The sequence below is a fragment of the Amblyomma americanum genome, chromosome 7, assembly GCF_052857255.1.
Source record: "Amblyomma americanum isolate KBUSLIRL-KWMA chromosome 7, ASM5285725v1, whole genome shotgun sequence".
NCBI lineage: Eukaryota > Metazoa > Arthropoda > Arachnida > Ixodida > Ixodidae > Amblyomma > Amblyomma americanum.
Genome location: NC_135503.1, coordinates 141,045,690 through 141,066,306, shown reverse-complemented (window position 1 = coordinate 141,066,306; position 20,617 = coordinate 141,045,690). Strand labels below are relative to the sequence as shown.

The 20,617-nt window shown below is 45.0% G+C and overlaps 1 protein-coding gene across 1 annotated transcript in view; it reads right to left on the bottom strand.

Moving 5' to 3' along the window:
- LOC144096628 (sodium-coupled monocarboxylate transporter 1-like) overlaps window positions 1–20,617 on the bottom strand; it is a 102,767-nt gene that overhangs the window by 35,797 nt on the left and 46,353 nt on the right. The window contains exon 5 of the mRNA XM_077629451.1: window positions 6,920–7,077. Within this exon, the coding sequence (XP_077485577.1) occupies window positions 6,920–7,077 (158 nt within the window). The remainder of the gene's footprint in view (window positions 1–6,919; window positions 7,078–20,617) is intronic.

Sequence of the window (20,617 nt, the reverse complement as noted above, 5' to 3'; positions counted from 1 at the left end):
CTCCTGGGCCTTCTGTGTTACTGTGCGCCACGGCTTGCTTCGTCGAAAATGTGACTCGCGCCTCGTGTAGATCGATCACAGCACCGTTTGTCTGTAGAAAGTCGAGGCCCAGGATCAAATCTCTCGAACACTCGCTCAACACGACGAATTCACCCACGTAGACGAAACCACGGATGCCGACTCGGGCTGTGCACCTTCCGGCCGGGCTAATGAGGTGACCTCCAGCCGTGCGAATGCTAGGGCCTAACCATGGTGTCCAAACTATGCTCAATTCCTGGGCGAGGGTATGGCTCATCACGGAATAGTCAGCCCCAGTATCAAGTAAAGCGATGGTGTCAGTTCCGTCAATCGTCACACGCAAATCAGAAGTAGCGCGTCGGATGCTGTCGCTACCCTGCCCCGGTGAGGAATCAGCGTATCGGTATATCGGCGGAGGAGGATCTTCAGTTTCCCCGACAGCAGCGGCCTTGCCTCCGGAGACCGCTGGAATTAGTTTTCCCGGCGTGGACTGGGGGAACGCCGCTCAGGGTAGCCGGCGTCTCGGCGAGGGCTTGGGGAACGGTAACGCAGCGGAGATGACGACCTAGGATCGTAGCGACCGTATGTCCCAGGCCTCTGATGGGCCGACAGATGAGCTTCAATTTCGAATGGTCGTTCGCCATTCCGGGGGCAAGGGTCGTCGGGCGCGAAACCACGCAGACCCACTCGGCGGTACGGGCAGGCCCTGTAAAGATGTCCCCCCTCACCACAGTGGTAGCAAAGGGGCCGCCGGTCCGGTGCACGCCACACTTCACACTTCCGTGGCCGCTGATAAGCTGGTCAAGCAGGCACACGGGAAAGACCAGACTGCTGCGCTGCGTGAGTCGCGGTATTCACGTCGTAGCCTGGCGTTGGGGCCCGGCAGAGGACAGATGCATAGGTTGGTCTGACCTCAGCCTGTCTTGGGATCTCAGGCAGTTGTTGCTGCTGTGCTGCTAGGCGCACGTCGTCCCGGACGACTTCAGACAGCGATGTAACAGACGGCGCGCTGGGAGGCAGCTGGAGGGCTTGTAATTCCTCCCTGACGATCGACCTGATTAGGTCCCGTAAAACGGCCGCATCACTCCCTAGCGGCATCGAAGAAACAGCGGGCCCAAGCGTGCTTACATCCCGATTGTATTGCCGGGCTCGTTGCAGGAGCGTCGTCTCCATGGTAGTCGCTTCCGTGAGGAATTCGGCAACAGTACGCGGTGGACTGCGCACAAGACCGGCGAAAAGTTCCTGCTTGACCCCGCGCATGAGGTGGCGAAGCTTCGTCTCCTCCGCCTTGGATGGGTCAGCATGCTTGAAGAGGCGCGTCATGTCCTCTACATACATGCGGACGCTTTCGTTAGTCCGCTGGTTACGGGAGCGAAGCGCAGCTTCAGCTTTCTCCCGGCGGTCTGCGTTGGGGAATGTAGCTATGAGATTTTGGCGAAATGTCTCCCAGGTGGACAGGTTGCTCTCGTGGATCTCGTACCATGTCCTAGCGGAGTCCTCGAGTGCAAAATACACATTATGGAGCTTACGGTCGTCGCTCCAAACGTTGTAGCGGGCGACCCGCTCGAAGGTGTCCAGCCAGTCTTCCGCATCTTCGTACACGTCGCCGTGAAAAGATGCTGGTGTTCGCGGCGTGTGGTAGAGGATGGGCGCCGGGAACCTACTGTCTGTGGCCATTTCCGGTGGGACCGTCGGTCGAGGCTGCGTCTTCCTCGTCGGGTTGTCAAGAGGCCCGAACTCAGGTGTCTCACCGCGGAGGCGGCGGCTTGGGCGCCGATGGACCGGTGTGAGTGCCGTCTTTATCTCGTAGGCGTACGCAGGTCCGGAAGCGTACCCAGCACTGCTCCACCAGATGTGTAACAGTTGTTACACTGAAAAGGAACTTCAGCGGCTGAACGAGGGCACTAGAGAAATGGACCTACACTTCAGCGTCGTCTATTTCTAGAGGCTGCGATCTCTTTCTTCTTCTACTTCCAATCCTCGTGTCAATATTGCACTTTCAGAATCGAGGATATTTTCATTATTGCTAAATCTTGATACAAAAAAAATCCTGTGCTCCTGATAATATTCTAAACACATTTCTAAAGCAATGCGCCAAGTGGATTTTGAAATATTTACTGATAATTTACATAAAATCATTAAAAACAGGCCAGGTACAGAATGACTGGAAAACAGCCAAAGTTGTTCCTGTCTACAAATCAGGCTGTCGCTCCAGCACCTTAAGTTTTTGCCCGGTATCATTGGCTTGCACTGCATCCATAATGCTTGAGCACATCATTCATAAGCATATTCTGAACCTAGCGAAAAATGCCAAATATTCACTGCCAATCAACACGGCTTTAGGAAGGGTTTGTGTACTGCCACACAACTACTGGAAACTATTCATCACTTTGCATCCATTGTCAACAAAAGTGGGCAAGTAGATAATGTTTCTCTACCTATCTAACGCTTTTGACTGTACATCTCATCCTAAATTAACACACAAACTTAACTTTCTAGGAACAAATGCAATTGCTAACTGGATAAATTGATATCTGTCAGGTCTACACCAATTTGTACAGCATGAAGGTCAGTTCTTGAACTATGTAGATATTTCTTTGAGGATACCCCAGAGTACCATTGTAGCACCTCTACGTTTCTCTTATACACAAGAAATATATCGCATAACAGAGACGCTAGGTTTCGCAAGTTTGCCGATGACTGCATTATTTATAAAAAAATTAACCACAGCGACCACATCCTTCTAAAAATGGATTGATTAATTTAGGAGACTGGTGTGAAGACTATATGATGACCATTAATATACAGAAATATGTAGGTTTATGAGCGAAGAGGAAGAATCTAAAAAATTATGTTATAGAATTGATCAAACAGAATGAAAATTGGTGAACGAATAAATATACCTTGGCGTTGTACTGTCTTCCGACCGAAAGCGGAGCAAGAAGGTCTCCTACATAAGAAATAAAGCTCTTACCGCGCTTTTCTCCCTCAAACGATCTATTTCGTCTGCATCATGTGCTACTAAGTAACTGGCTTACACATCCTTGGTTCGTTCTGTACTTGAATACAGCATTATCTGCTGGTTCCCTTACACAAGGGAATTTATAACAAGTATAGAAGAAACGACTCTCAAAGCTATCTCATTATTAATCAAGCTTGTCTTCCCACTATCCGTAGTCGCGCCCGATTCTTACGCCTGAAGTTTCTTCACCTACTTTTCAGTTTAGCCCTTAGAGTAGACGTAGACCACTACCTGTCGCCTTCATTAACAGGAAGCACGTGTACAAAACATGGTAAACATTTAACGGAATTTATATTTCATTGTGACACATTGAGGTATTCTTATCTCCCGCAAGCTGTCAGGGAATGGAACGCACTAACAAATCATATAGTCAGCAGCCAGTCAATAAATGAATTTTTGTCGAGAGTGAGTAGATTATTGTAATGTGTTTTCTCATAGCATTTTAATTACTGTAATTTTAATTGTTTGCACTTTGCCAGAAACCCTTCTTTCGTTTCGCAGTTTGCCTTGCGTCAATTTGGTATTCGACTTTATTTCAAACATGAATGCTCTCTGGAATGTGAGCTCGTGAGTGGAAAAGACTAGCACAGTGATGTCACTGCAGAAACGCAAATTGCACCGCGCTCGTGGCGCTGCGCCATGCTTTGCGAACACACCTGACACTTTTGTTATCGGCGTGTTCGTAACCGCAGTGGCGAGCGTTGCTATCTGCCACTCCTGTGGCGCGGCACTAGCGCTAATCTTTTTTTTACTAGCGACTGTGCTGTCGACTTGGCACTCGAAATGCTGTCTCGTTGTGTGGCGGCTCCGCCCTTCTCAACTTGTTTAAGTTCCTATGCCTGGATTTGTCCCTGTATTTTCTTACGCGTCAATTTCGCCCTTTCCTGTAACGGCATCTGATGGAGTTAACAGTGTGATCTTACAGGTGTAGCAGTAACGTTCCTAGGAGTTCTTATTTTTCTGCGTGCTGAACAACGTCAGCTGCAAGGCGCTGTAAAGAAAACAGAGGGACGCCTAACTCCGTTATGTGTCTACAGCGAGATAACATTAGCAGCTACTGATTCCTTTCCCGGAACTTACGTCACTTCCGGCCTGATGATGTTGCTTATAGTCTGGTGACTTCAGTGCACATCTGGTGGTGTCATTTTCTTTCAACCAATTGGAATGATGTCGTGTGGTGACGCCACTTTCATTCGGCATATTGGTGAATATTATTATAGGCGACGCATTTTGGCCCCATGGGGCTTCTAACGCTATCGTATTAAAGCTGACAGACGCTGAGATGGTTGATGAGATGAACTGCGTAAGGAGAACGCGCTTTTCGGAGCAAGCCTTTCCGTTGGATTTTTCTCCCTTTTGAAGCACCTCATTGCCCAAAGATTCGCATCAATTATTTCATTTATTTTTGCTGGCTGTATGGCTGGCTAACAATAATAATAATAATAATTGGTTTTTTGGGGAAAGGAAATGGCGCAGTATCTGTCTCATATATCTTTGGACACCTGAACCGCGCCGTAAGGGAAGGGATAAAGGAGGGAGTGAAAGAAGAAAGGAAGAATAGGTGCCGTAGTGGAGGGCTCCGGCATAATTTAGACCACCTGGGGATCTTTAACGTGCACTGACATCGCACAGCACACGGGCGCTTTAGCGTTTTTCCTCCATAAAAACGCAGCCGCCACGGTCGGGTTCGAACCCGGGAACTCCGGATCAGTAGTCGAGCGCCCTAACCACTGAGCCACCGCGGCGGGGCGGCTAACAATGTGCCGCTTTACGTTTGAGAGCATTTATTCTTCGCTTTTCTTAGGGGGCTTTATGGTTCACAAATTTTTTTATGGTTTTGCATTTTTTCCTTTTTACACATTCAGCTTTACTTGGCTCCCGCTTTCCCGCTCTCTGCACTCGCCGCCTTCTTGATGTACCACTACGCCCACCTCTCCGCCTCCGCTGGTGTAAATTTTTTCTCTTGCCATCTCCTGATTTACGTCGGGGCGCGGCAGTCGCGCTCAGTTAGCTGCAGGCGCCGGAGGCTTCACTCGGCGGCCACGCAGAGACACACGCAGGCGTTTTCGCTTACTACCTACGCAGTAGAAGCAACATGCCAGCTGGGAATCTAATTGAAAACTGGAGGATTATGATCCTAACGTACAATCTAGTAGGTAACAGCACTGACACGACGCTCTACTTCTTACCGCCACACTGCAGTCTGGGCACGCTTTGAAGGTCCGTGAAGTACGGTGCTGTGCCAATGTGTTTCAGGGTACTTTTTCTCACTACACTAACAGTATGAAAAAATTGCGGTCGAATCTGCGCTATGTCTCCATTACTGCGCTCCAGATATGCATGCGTGATGTCACGTGTTTTCTTGTCATAAACACACAACGAGCATGGAAGCAACGATGACGCAGAGTCTATGACATGTCTGCCTAGAGCCATCGCTTATTCTCGGCGCACCTGCTTTTCTTTTTTTTTATTCGAGGTGGTGTTACGGGTTGCAGGTGAGCAGGAGAGAGACTGAGACGCCGGCGTTGGCATAAGCACAAATTTCATGCACGGAGCAAGAAAACCAAGAGCGCGAGCACTGACAAGAGCCCATGCAAGGGTTCCCACAAGCACCCTCCCCAACACAACAGAAAAGACACTGCGCGCTCTAAAGAAAAAATAGCCATTTTTTTGCTCTATTTAAACATGAGCGTTAGAAAGAATAAGTTGCTCTCAGTTATTTAACTAGGTGTTGCGTGTAAGCGAACCTTGAGAGCGTTCACCAGCGCCACCCTCGTTCATAGCGGCGGAAACTCAAATCTCGCTTACATGCAGAACATATATACCCATGAAAGCAGCAGACTGGACAGCCGTCACCGTAGCTCAGTTGGTAGTGCACCGGTATTCGGAGTTCATGGGTTCGTATCCCACCGGCGGCGTGGTTTGTTTTTTCGGCTGATTTTTTAGTAATTATCTTTAAGCGACAGATTAATCTAAGTGTTATTCTCCCATTTGTTGGCACGACAAATTAGAAAAAAATAGAAACATTACCGTTATGCCCCATGGTTTTGGTGACTGTTGGCTTCCTTCACTTATTATATATATATATATATATATATATATATATATATATATATATATATATATATATATATATATATATATATATATATATATATATATATATATATATATATATATAGACACAGCATTTCGGGAATGGCATTCCCTTCGTCAAAAAAGGCTTACAATAAAACAGTTTTGTCAATGTAATGACAGCGAACGAGCGAGAAGGTATAATCGCCCTCGAAGCAGACTTGTGAATGAGAGCAAGAGGCGGTATAATGGGCCGCGCAACAGCTCTCGCAAGGGCTGCGGCTGAAAAAAACAAGCACATAAAAACGGGAGGTGAAAAAAGTAAAGGAGTAGAAAAAAGAACGCTTTAGAAGAGTGTGAGAAAAAGAAAGGAAGCGTTCCATTATAAATCCATTCTAAATAGGGTTTTTCACCCCCACTACTACTGCCTTTTCTTTCCATTTTCATACCGATACCACGTTAAAGCGTTGTTTTTTGCCTTCCGAAAATCGGGCAATACTCTGCATTAAGGCATTCCATGATCCAGTTCCACAATAAGGAAATATAGCTTTTCTCAAGGTTAGCTGTGCTGGCATTCTCGAGGGACACGCATTCGCTACTTCGGAGGTTAGTTGCTTGTTTTTCAGTTTAGTCTTTGTCTCGGTATGAGGTTTGTTGAAAATCGCTATCGCGTCCCGTTTTTCTGTGCTTCCCGTCTGTATCCGTTTCTTGCGCAGCTGAAGAATGAAAACGAATCTGCATTCCCAAAACACGACATGCTTCGTGCACCTATAAAGCTTGAACAACGCGCAAGAAAGTACTTACTCTGCTGCGTATTTCTTGACGTCCAGATCGGCTAATGGCTGGATTGTTGAATTCGGGGAAAAGGAGTCGATCAATATTTTGCCGATAATGGTCGTTGGTGCGATCAAGATGAACAAGAACTGCATGCAGTCGGTAAACACTACGCCACGAAGCCCGCCCTGAAAAGAGCAAAAGAAAAAGACATGCGATCTAAATTGAAAGTAAACCTTCCGGCCTAATTCCTCCGATTTTAAATTTTAAATAACATTTTCGACCGGTTCTTCATTTCGGGATCCAAAATGAGCGCTTTGACAGTTTTTAGCACACAATGCAAAGGATAGAAATCAGCCGCCATTTTGCGAATGCAGACAACACGCAAGCATGGTAGCATTTCTGATTTCCTTTAACATTTTCTCTTGGCCCCCGGGATCTGTTGAAACGTGTGTGAAACGTGCATAGCCGTTGATGTAGAAGCGCTACTTCTAAGTCTTTTTCTTCCACAAGCACATGACAGATTTATTCAGTTACAATATATATTAGCTCATGGAGACTTAGGCACGAGTGAGAGCTTCGAAAGCAGTCTCCTTGGCACGCAGAGTGCACTCAGGTTACATCTGTCGGGGTTTTTTGCTAGCATCCGCCTTCATGATCAGTGGTCCTATCTAAGGAGTGATAAAGCGACACAAGTGTAAACGTATATAAGCTTTTTTCTGACCTTGGCGTAGCTCTGGGAGCAGTCTTACTTTTATACAGGACAGCTCGCCGTGCCTCGCAGCCATTGCAACTCTTAAAAATCAAAGGTTGATATTTTGTAGGTTCTCTTCAAGATCCAAGCCCTGGCACTTGCCACTGACTAATAGGCACCAAACTAAAGATTCGTTCTTCGAAGGCATTAATGGCGAGTTCCCCTTACGCTGCCTGGCAAAATCTCCTCTCTCGCTCCTATGCCCTAATCTTTCAAGCACAATTAGCTAAATTACTCGTTTCTTAAATATTGCCTTCGCCTTGGCCTGATATATCCCAGGCCTCTTTGTTCAACTTGTGGTGGCTAGACTTTTAAAAGGCTTTCAGTGAATTATAAAGCGCTCTATGACTTCCCTGCTATCAGTGCGACAACAAAAATATCGTCTTATGATCAGGTATTTGAAGGTTTAACTTCCTACAGGTCCATTGTTATGCCGTTTAAAAGGATTTACCGTCAATTTAAATGGCGTAGAAAAAGCTTCAACTTTGCCTTACGCGCCCTATAAATGTAACGTTATACACCAGAACATTTTCTGGAGCTCTTACTTTGCTTTAATATCGTCGCTTGTTTCTTATCGCTGTGTGGACGCATGGATCGATGAAATATCAGGAAAAAGAGAGGTAAAAATACAGCCTTTAAACGCCTTCTAGCATTCATATCCAGGCATGTCATAACGCAAATACAGGTCAGGAACGTAACCTTTGCTTGAGTTGCACTCGCAGAAAAAGAAGTGTTTTTTGAAAGATTATGTATTAGGTGAAAATATTATTTTGTCAATATTTTTGTTCAACTTTTCTCCAGTTTTGTGACCGTGCGTTCGAAATACTAAATTTATAAATTGCTAGCATTTGTGTCACAATAAGCAGATGCGAGGGCGCTTGGTTCGTTATATCACATGTACCTTTCGTGGTTCGTGTGCGTGGCTATTGCACTTCAAGGAAAGCGCATGCATTCTGCTGGCACAATTTTCGCTATTTTATCTGAACACTTGATCCCGTTAAACCCACTTTTCCGTGCACTTTATCGAATGTGTGCTGCCCTTTTTTGTAAGCTACACTGCAACAGCTGAAGGTTATGATATGCCTGATATGCCGTTATGATATGCGTGGATGTCTGTCTAGCATTACTCATTGATTTACCATATATGCTGGATTAAGCTTTTTTGTTATTTTGTTTTGTTCCACCGGTTATGTTAAGCCTCGAATGCACCACCTGTTCTCTTTTCGTGTGAATTATAATGTATATTCCAGGTTATGCTTCTTGTTTTGTACTTGTGCTTTGTTCTGTATTTATGTATTGCACTTTTTTTATTTGCATTACGGTGTATCAATGGTCCCCCTATGTAATACCCTCAACTGAGGGCCTTTAGGGGTTCATTGAATAAATAAATAAATATGTACTTTATGGGTTTGGAAGATTACGCCGCCTTCGCGATTTTACCCAAAAGGAAGACCAGAGGCGCGGTATACGTAGTGAATATCACTTATGACCACTGCGCACACTATCACAGCACCACAAAAGCCACCGTCCGACAACAGAGGCGGTAGTTGCGAGATATGTAACCAGACTTACATTCCTCACCCGATTACACATCGCATTCGGTAGACAGTTTATTTAGAAGGGATAGGCAACGCTATAGTATACATTCTTGTGTGCCCTGCGGTATTGTTCTACTGGCTGCAGGAGGCTGATCGCGACAGTTTTATTCATCCATCCAGTGTGCCCTCAAATGCCACAGCAGATGAGTTGGTAGAGCGCCGTACGCGAAATCCAAGGTCGTGGGTACGGATCCCACCATCGACACGTGATTGTTTGTACTCCTAATGTTTTATTAATTATATTTCAGCAATGAAACTATCGCACTGTTATTTCTGATTAATTCACAGCACAAGTAAATAAATACAAACATTCCTCTATGTTTTCCTTGGTTTTGGTGACTGCTGGCTTGCTTCATATGGATGTCATTACGAGCCCCTCGCTTCCGTTCCCTGAACAATGGCACCTGTTCTGGAATTATTGATCTTGATGTCATACACTCTAAACACGAATTAGCATACACAGAACTAAAAAAGGGAGCAAACTGTCTCTTGCGCCCTCCCTTTCAGGGTCTGCATATGGTACCCAAGTCCGGAGGCAGATTTCTACCACTAAAATGCGAAATACTTACGATTGACAGAGGGAAGAAACTCCCTCTTCAGAACACAAAAAGTACCAACAGTTGCGAAGATTTTAATCGAGGTTTTAATCCCCTGTATTCGCAAACTTCAAGACACCTGTTGCTGCGTTTAAAAGCTTCCTCCTTTTTCTAACATCATGAGGTTCCTGTGCAGTGCAGTTGGAATATGCCACCGTTGGCAAGAATAAGCATTCCGTTTTCTGGCGATTGAAATCACCCAAATTTGGATAGCGCACTCTCTTCCTAAAAGGAACTGCCCTAGAGGACAGCTTACACCTCTTTCACTCCCATAGGCTCATCCGTGTTTTGAGTGTGGGCAGCAAAAAAGAGTTCTCACAGAGAATCCGCTCTTACCGTCGGATCACGTGACACTCGTGTTAATACAGAATATGCTACTCCGCCGCTATGGACGAGAGTGATGCTAGTGAAAGTTCTCAAGGTTTGGTTACCCGCAAACTAAATAACCTCGCAATGAAAAGATTGGACAGCAGCCGCCGTAGGTCACCTAGTAGAGTGCGGTATGTGGAATTCGGAGGTCGTGGATTATGTTATCGTTCAGCCTTAAAACAGTTACGCTATTATTTGTCGCTTATTAACAGCAGAAATTAGGACAAAAATGAGAGAATCATTCCACTAGCTCTCTTTGGTGCCTGTTTTGGAGTAGCCGAAATAAGTAATTCAGGTAAACAGCGCGAACTCCGACTGCAACAAGATGACACATATGGACGAGCGCTGGCTTTGAACTAAGATCTTGTTGCTTGGATCGCGGAAACAAGTGCTTCCAAACAGCGATAACAAAACATGACAAGGAAGCACACTCGAAGGTTTAAACAGTCAGCTGGTAACAATAACAGCTGCGTCACTTCCCTTAAGCTATAGCCCTGGTGACGTTGCTGGCATTGACAAAGACCGGCTCCTAAGCCATGGGTTGTTAGCAGCTTACTGCTGTTCTTCCTCGTCACTTGAAGCAAATTTACGGTCGCTGTCTCTGCAGTGTGTAGTCTTGGGCCCGTTGCCCGCATTCGGCACACTGTTGTGCTGCTTTTTCTTGTATGCATTTAAGCGTCTTCCATCTGGCCCGCGTACTGCTTACCGCAAGATAGTAAGATGTTGTAGACAGACCCTAGTCCCTTTTTTTTACAGATTTTGCCAAACTTTTCTAAAGCAGCATTAATGTGCCCTCGATTGTCTGTCTTTTACGTCTGCGCAGCAAATGTGAATACAGGCAGCCACAGCTACTTTTTATTTTTTCTTCTCGTTTATTCGGAACAGCCAATCCCTCATTTGTATTTCTGGTTTTCCTTGGTGACTTTAAGCTTGCAAGAATTAATTCTGCTATTGGGGCATGCAGCTGCTTATGATATCCTGTCTTCACAGAGTGTTAGCTTTATTTGTTGAAGCTTTCTTGGACGGTCGCTTCCGCCTGGCGATCGAGTCCTCGAAAAACCAAGCGGTTCACCACACAGGCCTCTAGGCACGGAGTCCCCTATTCCCTCACGGGTCTACGTACCCGAGTTCGGAAGGTAGGGGTGCCTCCTATGTCGGTGGACATTAAAGTTAGTTATATTGATTTTAATGGCGCAAAAGCAACTATGGCTATGATGCGCCAAACACAAGGTTAGGTTCTTGTTAAATGTTACACTTTTTATACCTAGAGTTTGTTTAAAACATTGGCTTCATTAAGAAACTTAAAAATACTTGAAAGATCAACCAGTGCTTGATCGCCTAAAAGCAACTTGGGGTGCAATGGGATGTATTCATTGTAGAGTGTTGTAAAATATTTTTTTCTCAGTTGTTCCAGTTTTCTACATGAAATTAAAATGTGGTTTACAGTGAGTACATCGCCGCACATTTCGCAGAGAGGTTTGTCTTGTTTTGTCAGTAAAAAGTTGTGTGTAAGGTGTGTGTGCCCAATGCGTAGCCGACATAAAATAACTTCAGTAAAACGTTCTTGATGTCTACATGATTTCCATTCTCCTAAAACGGGTTTTATAGAATGCAGTTTGTTGTTTGCCTGTTCTTCCCATGCAGCCTGCCACTTAATTCTGAGTTTACTGTGCACTAATTTCAAAAAATCCCTGTGTGGTATGTTATCTTGTTTTATTTGATCAATTCGAGCTTGTGCTGCGCATGCATCTGCTCTCTCATTACCTAAAATTCCAACATGGCTGGGCACCCAGCAGAATATAATGTTATGATTTTGTTTTTTTATTTTAATTATGTTATGTATGATTTTTCCTATAATGGGTTAAGCGGCGTTTCTACAGTGCAGCGCTTTGAGCATACTCAGTGAATCGGTGTAAATGACGCTATTTTTAATGTTTTCTTTTACTATTTGGTCTACGGCTACAAAGACTGCATAACTCTCGGCAGTAAAAACCGATGCATACTGTGGCAGTCGTATCATTTTTTCATTTTTGTCTTTAATTACTGCACTTCCAACATGACTTTCTGTTTTTGACCCATCAGTGTAAAATTCAGTGAAGGTGTCATATTTTTCTTGCAGTTCAAAGAATTCTTGTAGTATGAGCTGATGTGGCATTTCCTTTTTATGTAAGTGTGTCAGTGTGAAGTCGCACACTGAAGGCAGGCTGTACCATGGTGGTAAATTTTCATATTTTTGTGCAATATTCGGCAGGGCATCCAGTACTCCTAACTCTTCACATTTATCTTCAAAGCGCATTATTAGTGGCCGGATGGATTGTGGTTTATTGTTAAATAATCTTTTGGATGGGTACTTGGTAACAATGGGATGGCAGAGATGTTTAGGAAGAGTACGGGTTTTTAGGACGTATGCGCATGTCAGTGTGACTCTTCTATCCTCTAGTGCAGGCTCATTAGCTTCAATGTAAAGACTGTTTACCGGGGATGTTCTATATGCTCCAGTTGATAGTCGCAGACCAAGATTATGAACAGGGTCCAGTCTTTTCAAGTAGGATGCTCTTGCTGAACCGTATACTATGCACCCATAGTCCAGCTTGGAGCGATAGATGTGTAATAGGCATGTTCTATCGGACCCCCACCGTTTTCGCGAGAGCACCTTTAATACATTGAGGGCTTGGGATGCTTTCTTTTTAAGGTTGTTAATGTGTGGTAGAAATGTGAGTTTCTTGTCAAAAGTGAGTCCTAAAAATTTATGTTCTGGTTTAATTGGTAGTGTGGCTTGATTCAAGTATAGGTTGGGATTGAATTGTAGGCCTCGTCGCAATGAGAACAGAACAGCTACTGTTTTTTGAGGAGAGAACTTGAACCCATTTATCTCTGCCCAAGCAGCCAGTTTATTTAGTGTGATTTGTATTTGTTTCTCGCAGGACGATATGCTGGAGGAAGTGCATGCTATCTGTAGGTCATCTACATAAACCGAATACATTATGGACTTGGGTATTACTTTGGCTAACGAATTCATTTTTACTACGAAGAGTGTCGTGCTTAGAATGCAACCTTGGGGTACGCCATTCTCTTGGGTGAAAGTCATGGAGAGAGTTGTTCCTAGGCGGACCCTAAATGTGCGGTTAGCCAGGAAGTCGTTCAAGCAGTTCAGCATCCTGCCTCGGATACCTAGCTCTGCTAGGTCGCGGAGGATGCCGAACTTCCACGTGGTATTGTATGCCTTCTCCATGTCGAAGAATACCCCGATACACTGCTGCTTGTGGATGAACGCCTCCCGTATGGTGTTCTCTAGACGGACAAGGTGATCGGTGGTTGAGCATGCTTTTCTGAATCCACATTGATGAACATCTAATAGTTGCCGAGATTCGAGTACAAAGGTGAGTCTAATGTTTATTACACTTTCAAAAGATTTAGCAATGCAGCTGGTGAGGGCTGTTGGTCTGTAATTGTCAGGACTTGTTGGTGATTTTCCGGGTTTCAGAAAAGGTACTATTACTGCTTTCTTCCACTCCTCAGGTATTCTGCCAGTCATCCATATTTTATTGAAGAATTTTAACAGTGCCTGTACGGCTGTATCAGAGAGATGGGCAAGCATATTGTAATGCACATTGTCTGGGCCTGGTGCTGTCTTTTTACCGGAAGATAATACACTATTTAATTCCTGGAGCGTAATGGGCTGGTTGTAGTCTTCCTGCATGCCTGTTCCGAATGGAAGTTTTTGTTTTTCAGTTATAGCTTTGTGTTTCTGGAATGTGTTTGTGTAGTGGGATGACCTTGAGACTTCAGCAAAGTGCTCGCCCAATAAATTGGCCTGTTCTTCCAACGATGTTTGTGTACCGGGAGTTGTCAAAAGTGGAAGTGTGAAGGAAGTACGGTCACCAGTGAATTTACGGACTTTGTCCCACATTTTCTTTGATGGTATTGAACTATTTATAGGACACATATTTCTGCCAGGAGGTTTTCTTAGCATTCCTGCGCACGTACCGCGCTCTCGCCTTGGCCCTCTTAAAAGTGAGTAAGTTCTCTGCAGTGGGGTACCGACGCAGGGTGCCCCATGCTTTATTTTGCTGTTTTTTTGCAAATGTACATTCTTGTGTCCACCACACTTTGTGTTTCTTCTGTACGAGTCCTGTTGTTTGTGGTATAGCGAGTGTTGCAGCAGATATTATGCATGTAGTAAACCTGTCATTAATTTCATCTATGCTGAGGTCTTCAGAAAATTCTTTATCTAGAGTGGCACTTTCTGTAAAAAGTGACCAGTCGGCGAGGTGAAGTTTCCAGCGCCGTGGTCTTGTGGGGATGACTGCAGTAGACGATGAGAGGCTGATGATAATAGGTAGGTGATCACTTCCCAGAGGGTCATTTAAAACATCCCATTTAGAAATCGGTAAAAAGCGATGGTGATGCGAAAGCTAAATCGAGAAAGCTCATTTTTGCCGAGCTTGGGCGACAATAAGTTGCTTTTCCTGTATTTAAAAGACAGATGTTATTTGAGAGGATAAAATCTTCGATTGTTTGCCCCCTAGAGTCGCAGCGCTCGCTTCCCCAAAAAGGAGTGAGCGTTAAAATCCCAAACCACCAGATATGGCTCTGGAAGTTCATCTATCAATTCTTCTAGATCATGGACTGTTAATGTAAAATGTGGAGGAATGTATACGGAACAGATTGTTAGTGTTTTAAGCTGACGATGCTGACTGCAACCGCCTCTAGTTTTGTATTGAGGTTTATTTCTCGAGCAGGGACGCCGCTTTGGACGACAATTGCGACGCCTCCTGAGAGTCGATTTGCCTGCTCGCGATCGCGTCTAAAAGTTTGATAATGTTTCAGGATATGCACATGTTGTGGACCAAGATTGGTCTCCTGAAGACATAAAACTATGGGTAACATTGACCCTAAAATATGTGTTATGTCACTATAATTCCGCATAAGTCCTCTGCAATTCCATTGAATTAAAAAAGCCATGCTTGTGTTTTTAAAAGAAAATGAAAGGAGTTTTACTTATGTGGTGGGCCCGTTATGAGGGGCCTGTCTTTTTTTCGCTCAACAGAGCTGTTCCGCCGCTGTAATGGAGGCGGAGTGGGTGTTGTATCCATCACCTCAACAGAGGTGCTGGAGGACCGCGCAGCCGCGGTTGTGTTAGTTTCAGGCCGCTCCCGACGGGGGGAGGTCCTGCGGGATGCCGACCCATGGACCGGCGGTCCCTGCTTTGGCAGTGACAGGGCAGCTTTCGCTGACCCTGCCTGGGGCGTGGATGGCCCTGCCATAGGCTCGGTGGGAGCGGCCTTGGCAGGTGCCGGAGTGCTGTGCGGTGCTACGCCCCTGCGCACCACATCAGCGAAGTTTTGTTTTGCTGTGAAGCAGAATGTGTTTGTAAGCGCAAAACGCCTTCTCGCTTCTTTAAAAGAAATATTTTCTTTGGTCTTTATGGTGATAATTTCTTTTTCTTTCTTCCAGGACGGACACGCCCTGGAGTATGCAGCATGTTCTCCTTCACAGTTTGCACAGCACAGGGCTGCGTCACATACATCAGACTGGTGATCGTTAGAGGCACATTTTGCGCAAGTTTTACGACCGCGGCAGCTCTGTGAGCCGTGGCCGAACCTTTGGCAGTTGAAACACCTGCGAGGGTTTGGTATGTATGGTCGTACATTGATTTTCAAATATCCCACGTCGATTGTGTCGGGCAGGGTGCTGGTGTTGAACGTCAGGATCATGTGTTTTGTGTATATTTCCTTGTTGTCCTTCCGGATTTTGATTCGGTGGACATCTATGACATCTTGGTCGATGAGCCCTTCGAGCATTTCTTTTTCAGTTATGTGAAGAAAATGATTTTCCGATATTACGCCTCGGACAGTGTTTAGTGAGCGATGAGGAGTCACGGAGACCGGGATTTCCCCTATGGACGTTAGGTTGGAGAGCTTAGAATGTTGGACATTGTCACACAGTTCGAGCAATAAGTCGCCGCTGGCCATTTTTGACAGCTTATAGCCAATGCCTAAGGTTTCAGTCAAGCACTTTGACACAAGGAAGGGGGATATTATTCTTGCCTGTTTATCTTGTTCACTGTGGATCACATGATATTTGGGGAAAGTTACTTTTCTTTTTTGAAAGAAGTTGTCTGCCTCGTTCCGCCCTCTTTTGAGAGAGCGATCAGGTTTTGAAAGTTGGGGAGCCATAAAAAAACTTTGTTTTTCGGTCATGGTGCCAGCCACCCACCACGGAGTCCAACAAGGGGACGGGACAGGAACTTGATAGCAAGTCCTGCCCACGCCAGCTGTACACCTCAACTATAACCAAATATGACGCAACTCAGGGTAGTTGGTCACACAGGGTTAACCCTAGCCGCCAGGAAAAAGGGAAAAACCAAGGAAGAAGGAGGAGACAGGAGAGTTGTAAGAAAGATGATAGGAAAGTAAAAGATGGAGGGGAGGATAAGGAAAAGACGACTGCCGATTTCCCCCGGTCGGGTCAGGCCGGAGGTGCCGTCTACAGGAAGCTGGGGCCAAAGTGGTGTGTTGCCTCCGCCAAGGGGCCTTAAGGGTCCAAACGCTCGGCATCGGCTCAACCACCAGGATCCTCTTTTCCCCGGACACGGCGATGCCACGCACGGCGAGGCGCGGGTGCTCGGGTCCGTGGTGATGCACAGTTCACCATCATCCCCTTGCGGAGATGTCTCTGCGGATGCTCGGGAACCCGCGGTGTCGCCACTCACCGTCGCGACGCCTGCAAGCTGCAGGCGCCCCCCTGCGGGGGCGGTGGACATTAAAGTTTTCCTTTTCTTTCTCTGTTGTTGCCCTACTTGCCAGCGGCCCGTTTAACCAGTTTAGCATGCCACAATGCACAGAGAAGCATTGGCTTCATGCTTAGCGGTTCATAAGTCAACCAGTGTGATTTGGCATCAACCGCGTATACTAAGTAAGAAAATTTCATCACTGGTTTGGTTTATGGGGCTTTAACGTCCCAAACGACTCAAGCTATGAGGGTCGCCGTAGTGAAGGGCTCCGGAAATTTCGAGCACCTGAGGTTCATTAACGTGCATAGTGCATGGCCTCTCTGCATGTTGAGAAATTTCGCTAGTCGTTTCGAGCGGCCAAGAAAATTAACAAAAATACCTCGAACCTCTGCCATGAATGCCTGGAAACCAGGAATATCGCCATCTGACAGGACAACAATATTCACAAATCTAAAGTATTGTACTAGCCTTGATCATATTCTTATTGATGTTCTATTCTTGAGCTCACGGCAGGTTGCTAAGCAAAGGCGCTTTGCATGCCCCAGCGCAGCCGCCTTGTTTCGGCAAGCAAATCTCTTCATCCAAAGTAGGTGAAATGCACCTTAGGTGCATTTGTGAGTGCTAAAATCCTCTCCCATGGGCCTTTTTTGACTTCGGAATGCCTTCCAATGAATTCTTCAATTCGTAGAACACGTAGCGCAGCAATAAATAATGCAGATCTTTTGCATCGAATTAGCAGGCCATGGGCCGTTCACTCTTGAGCACATCTAAACACTGGACCGCGTCGTCTTTTTTCACCTGACACGAGTCCTTTAAGTTTAGAAAGTTTAAAATGTCCTTTTTAAAGGAGATGACCGATTTGTACCACTTTTAGATATGATCACAGAAAAGGGTGTCTACGGCACTAAAGAAATAATGTGAACCCGCCCTTTTACGTTTATCTATGGATTCTCTTACTGTTTATATAGAAACATTGTACAAACTTTTTACTCTTAGCTTTAATATTTCACCAGGAAACTGCAAGTCTGAATGAGGACATATTTGCTTTCCGACCCTTTATTACATATGAATGTGACGCTAGCACTACCAATCCACCCGAAGTTTCAGCCAAGTAAGGCAGTTGTCCTAACTGGAAGGGACTCAAGATGCGACTTGGCAACTAAACTAAGAATCAACTCCTTCGGGCAAACAGAATAAGCGTGAGAATCATTTCGCGACGCGTCAGCAAGGCGTGCACACCATTCCACTATCTAGCTGTAAGCAATGCGGAGGCCAAGCTGGAAGATGCTTAAACAAACGTCTTAAAGAACGTCGCAACAACGCGCCCAATGCGGGGAAGAGTTGTTGTTGTATGGGGTTTTATGGCGCATAAGCAACTATGGCTATCATGCGCCAAACACAAGGTTAGATGATGCTATGTCAAGTGTACAGAGGTTACATTATAATAGATTTAAAACACTGGCTTTCTTTAAAAACTTACAAACAAGTGAAAATTCGACGAGTGTTTGCTCGCCTAAAAGCAATGCGGGATGAAATGGAATGTGTTCATTGTAAAATACCGTAAAAACTTTTTGTCTAAGTTCTTCGAGATGCGAACAAGAAATTAAAATGTGATTTACTGTGAGCTCTTCACCACACATTTCACACACAGGTTTGTCTTTTTTTGTTAATAAGAAGTTATGGGTGATGTGTGTGTGACCTATGCGTAAACGACATAAAATTACTTCGATAAAACGCTCTTTATGGCGGCATGATTTCCATTCTTTTATAATGGGCTTTATGGTATGCAGCTTGTTGTGTCCTTCATGTTCCCAAGAAGCTTGCCACTTGTCTCTTAGTCTGCTATGCACTAACTTTATGTAATCCCTAGGAGGCAAATTCACATGTTTTATTTCCATGGTTCTGGTTTGTGCAGCACACATGTCGGCTCTCTCATTGTCCTGAATGCCAACGTGACTGGGAACCCAGCACAATTTTATAACATGTTTTTGTGTTGTGACCTTTACTATATTATGTATGATGCTTCCAATCAGTGGCTCCGTGGCATTTTTAGAGTTTAATGCTGTAAGGACGCTCAGTGAATCTGTATAGATGATGCTGTTTTTGATGTTTTCATTTGTTATTTTCTGCACCGCAACACTAATAGCATAACACTCCGCGGTGAAAACTGTAGCACATGAGGGAAGTCGTACTGCATTTTCATTTTTTCCTTGTATTACTGCGCTTCCTACATGAGCATGAGTTTTTGACCCGTCAGTATAAAATGGAGTGTAATTTCTGTATTTTTCCTGTAGTGCTAGATATTCTTGTATTATCTGGTCGTGTGGTGTACAAGTTTTCCTGAGGCGTGTTAGTGTGATGTCACACACTGTGGGAAGAGTGTACCACGGTGGTAGCGCTTCGCATCTTGGGGCAATATTTTTAATTTCATTTAATATGTTTAGTGCTTGGCATTTTTCTTCGAAGCGCAAGAGCAACGGCTTAATTGCGTGAGGCTTGTTGTTGAAGAGTATTCTGGATGGGCATTTCGTGACGATTGAGTAACAGAGATGTTTGGGGTGAGAAAGGATTTTGAGGATGTATGTACAAGTTAGTGCAGTTCTTCGATCTTCTAAGGAAGGTTCATTCGTTTCCACATACAGACTTGCTATTGGTGAAGTTCTGTAAGCACCAGAAGACAACCTTAAACCAAGATTGTGGATAGGATCTAGTCGTTTTATGTAGGACGGTCTTGCTGAGCCATATACTATGCACCCATAGTCTAACTTAGAGCGAACCAGAGAACGATATATATGTAATAGGCATGCCCTATCAGATCCCCAGCGTTTTCTTGACAGTAGTTTTAGCACATTGAGGGCTTGGGAAGCTTTTTTCTTTAAGGTGTTTATATGTGGCAAGAAAGTGAGCTTTTTATCGAAAGTTATCCCTAGAAATTTATGCTCTTGTTTGACAGGTAATTGGGTTTGGTTTAGATATATTGTGGGGTTGGCCTGTAGGCCTCGTCTCAAAGAGAACAGAACCGCTACTGTTTTCTGAGGGGAAAATCTAAATCCGTTTCTATCTGCCCAGGTAGCCAGTTTATTTATTGTTATTTGTATCTGTCGCTCACAGGTGGGTATGCTGGATGACGTGCATGCTATTTGGAGGTCGTCTACGTAAACAGAGTACATTATGGATTTTGGGATTACTTTTCCTATTGAGTTCATTTTGATGATGAATAAGGTCGTGCTGAGGATGCACCCCTGGGGTACGCCAGTTTCTTGTGTAAAAGTGTTGGAGAAGGTTGCACCTAGGCGGACTCGGAACGTGCGGTTGGTTAGGAAGTCATTCAAACAGCTCAGCATCCTGCCGCGGATACCTAGGTCCGCTAGGTCACGGAGGATACCGAACCTCCACGTGGTATCGTAAGCCTTCTCCATGTCGAAGAAGACCCCGATACAGTGCTGGTTGTGGATGAACGCTTCCCGAACTGTGTCCTCAAAGCGAACGATGTGATCGGTTGTGGAACATGTCTTTTTAAAACCGCACTGGTGTATATCTAAAAGTTGCCGGGACTGAAGTATGAAGGTTAGTCTGATGTTTAGAATGCTTTCGAATGATTTTGCTATACAGCTAGTGAGTGTTATTGGCCTGTAACTGGTGGGAGTAGTTGGTGGCTTGCCAGGTTTTAGGAAG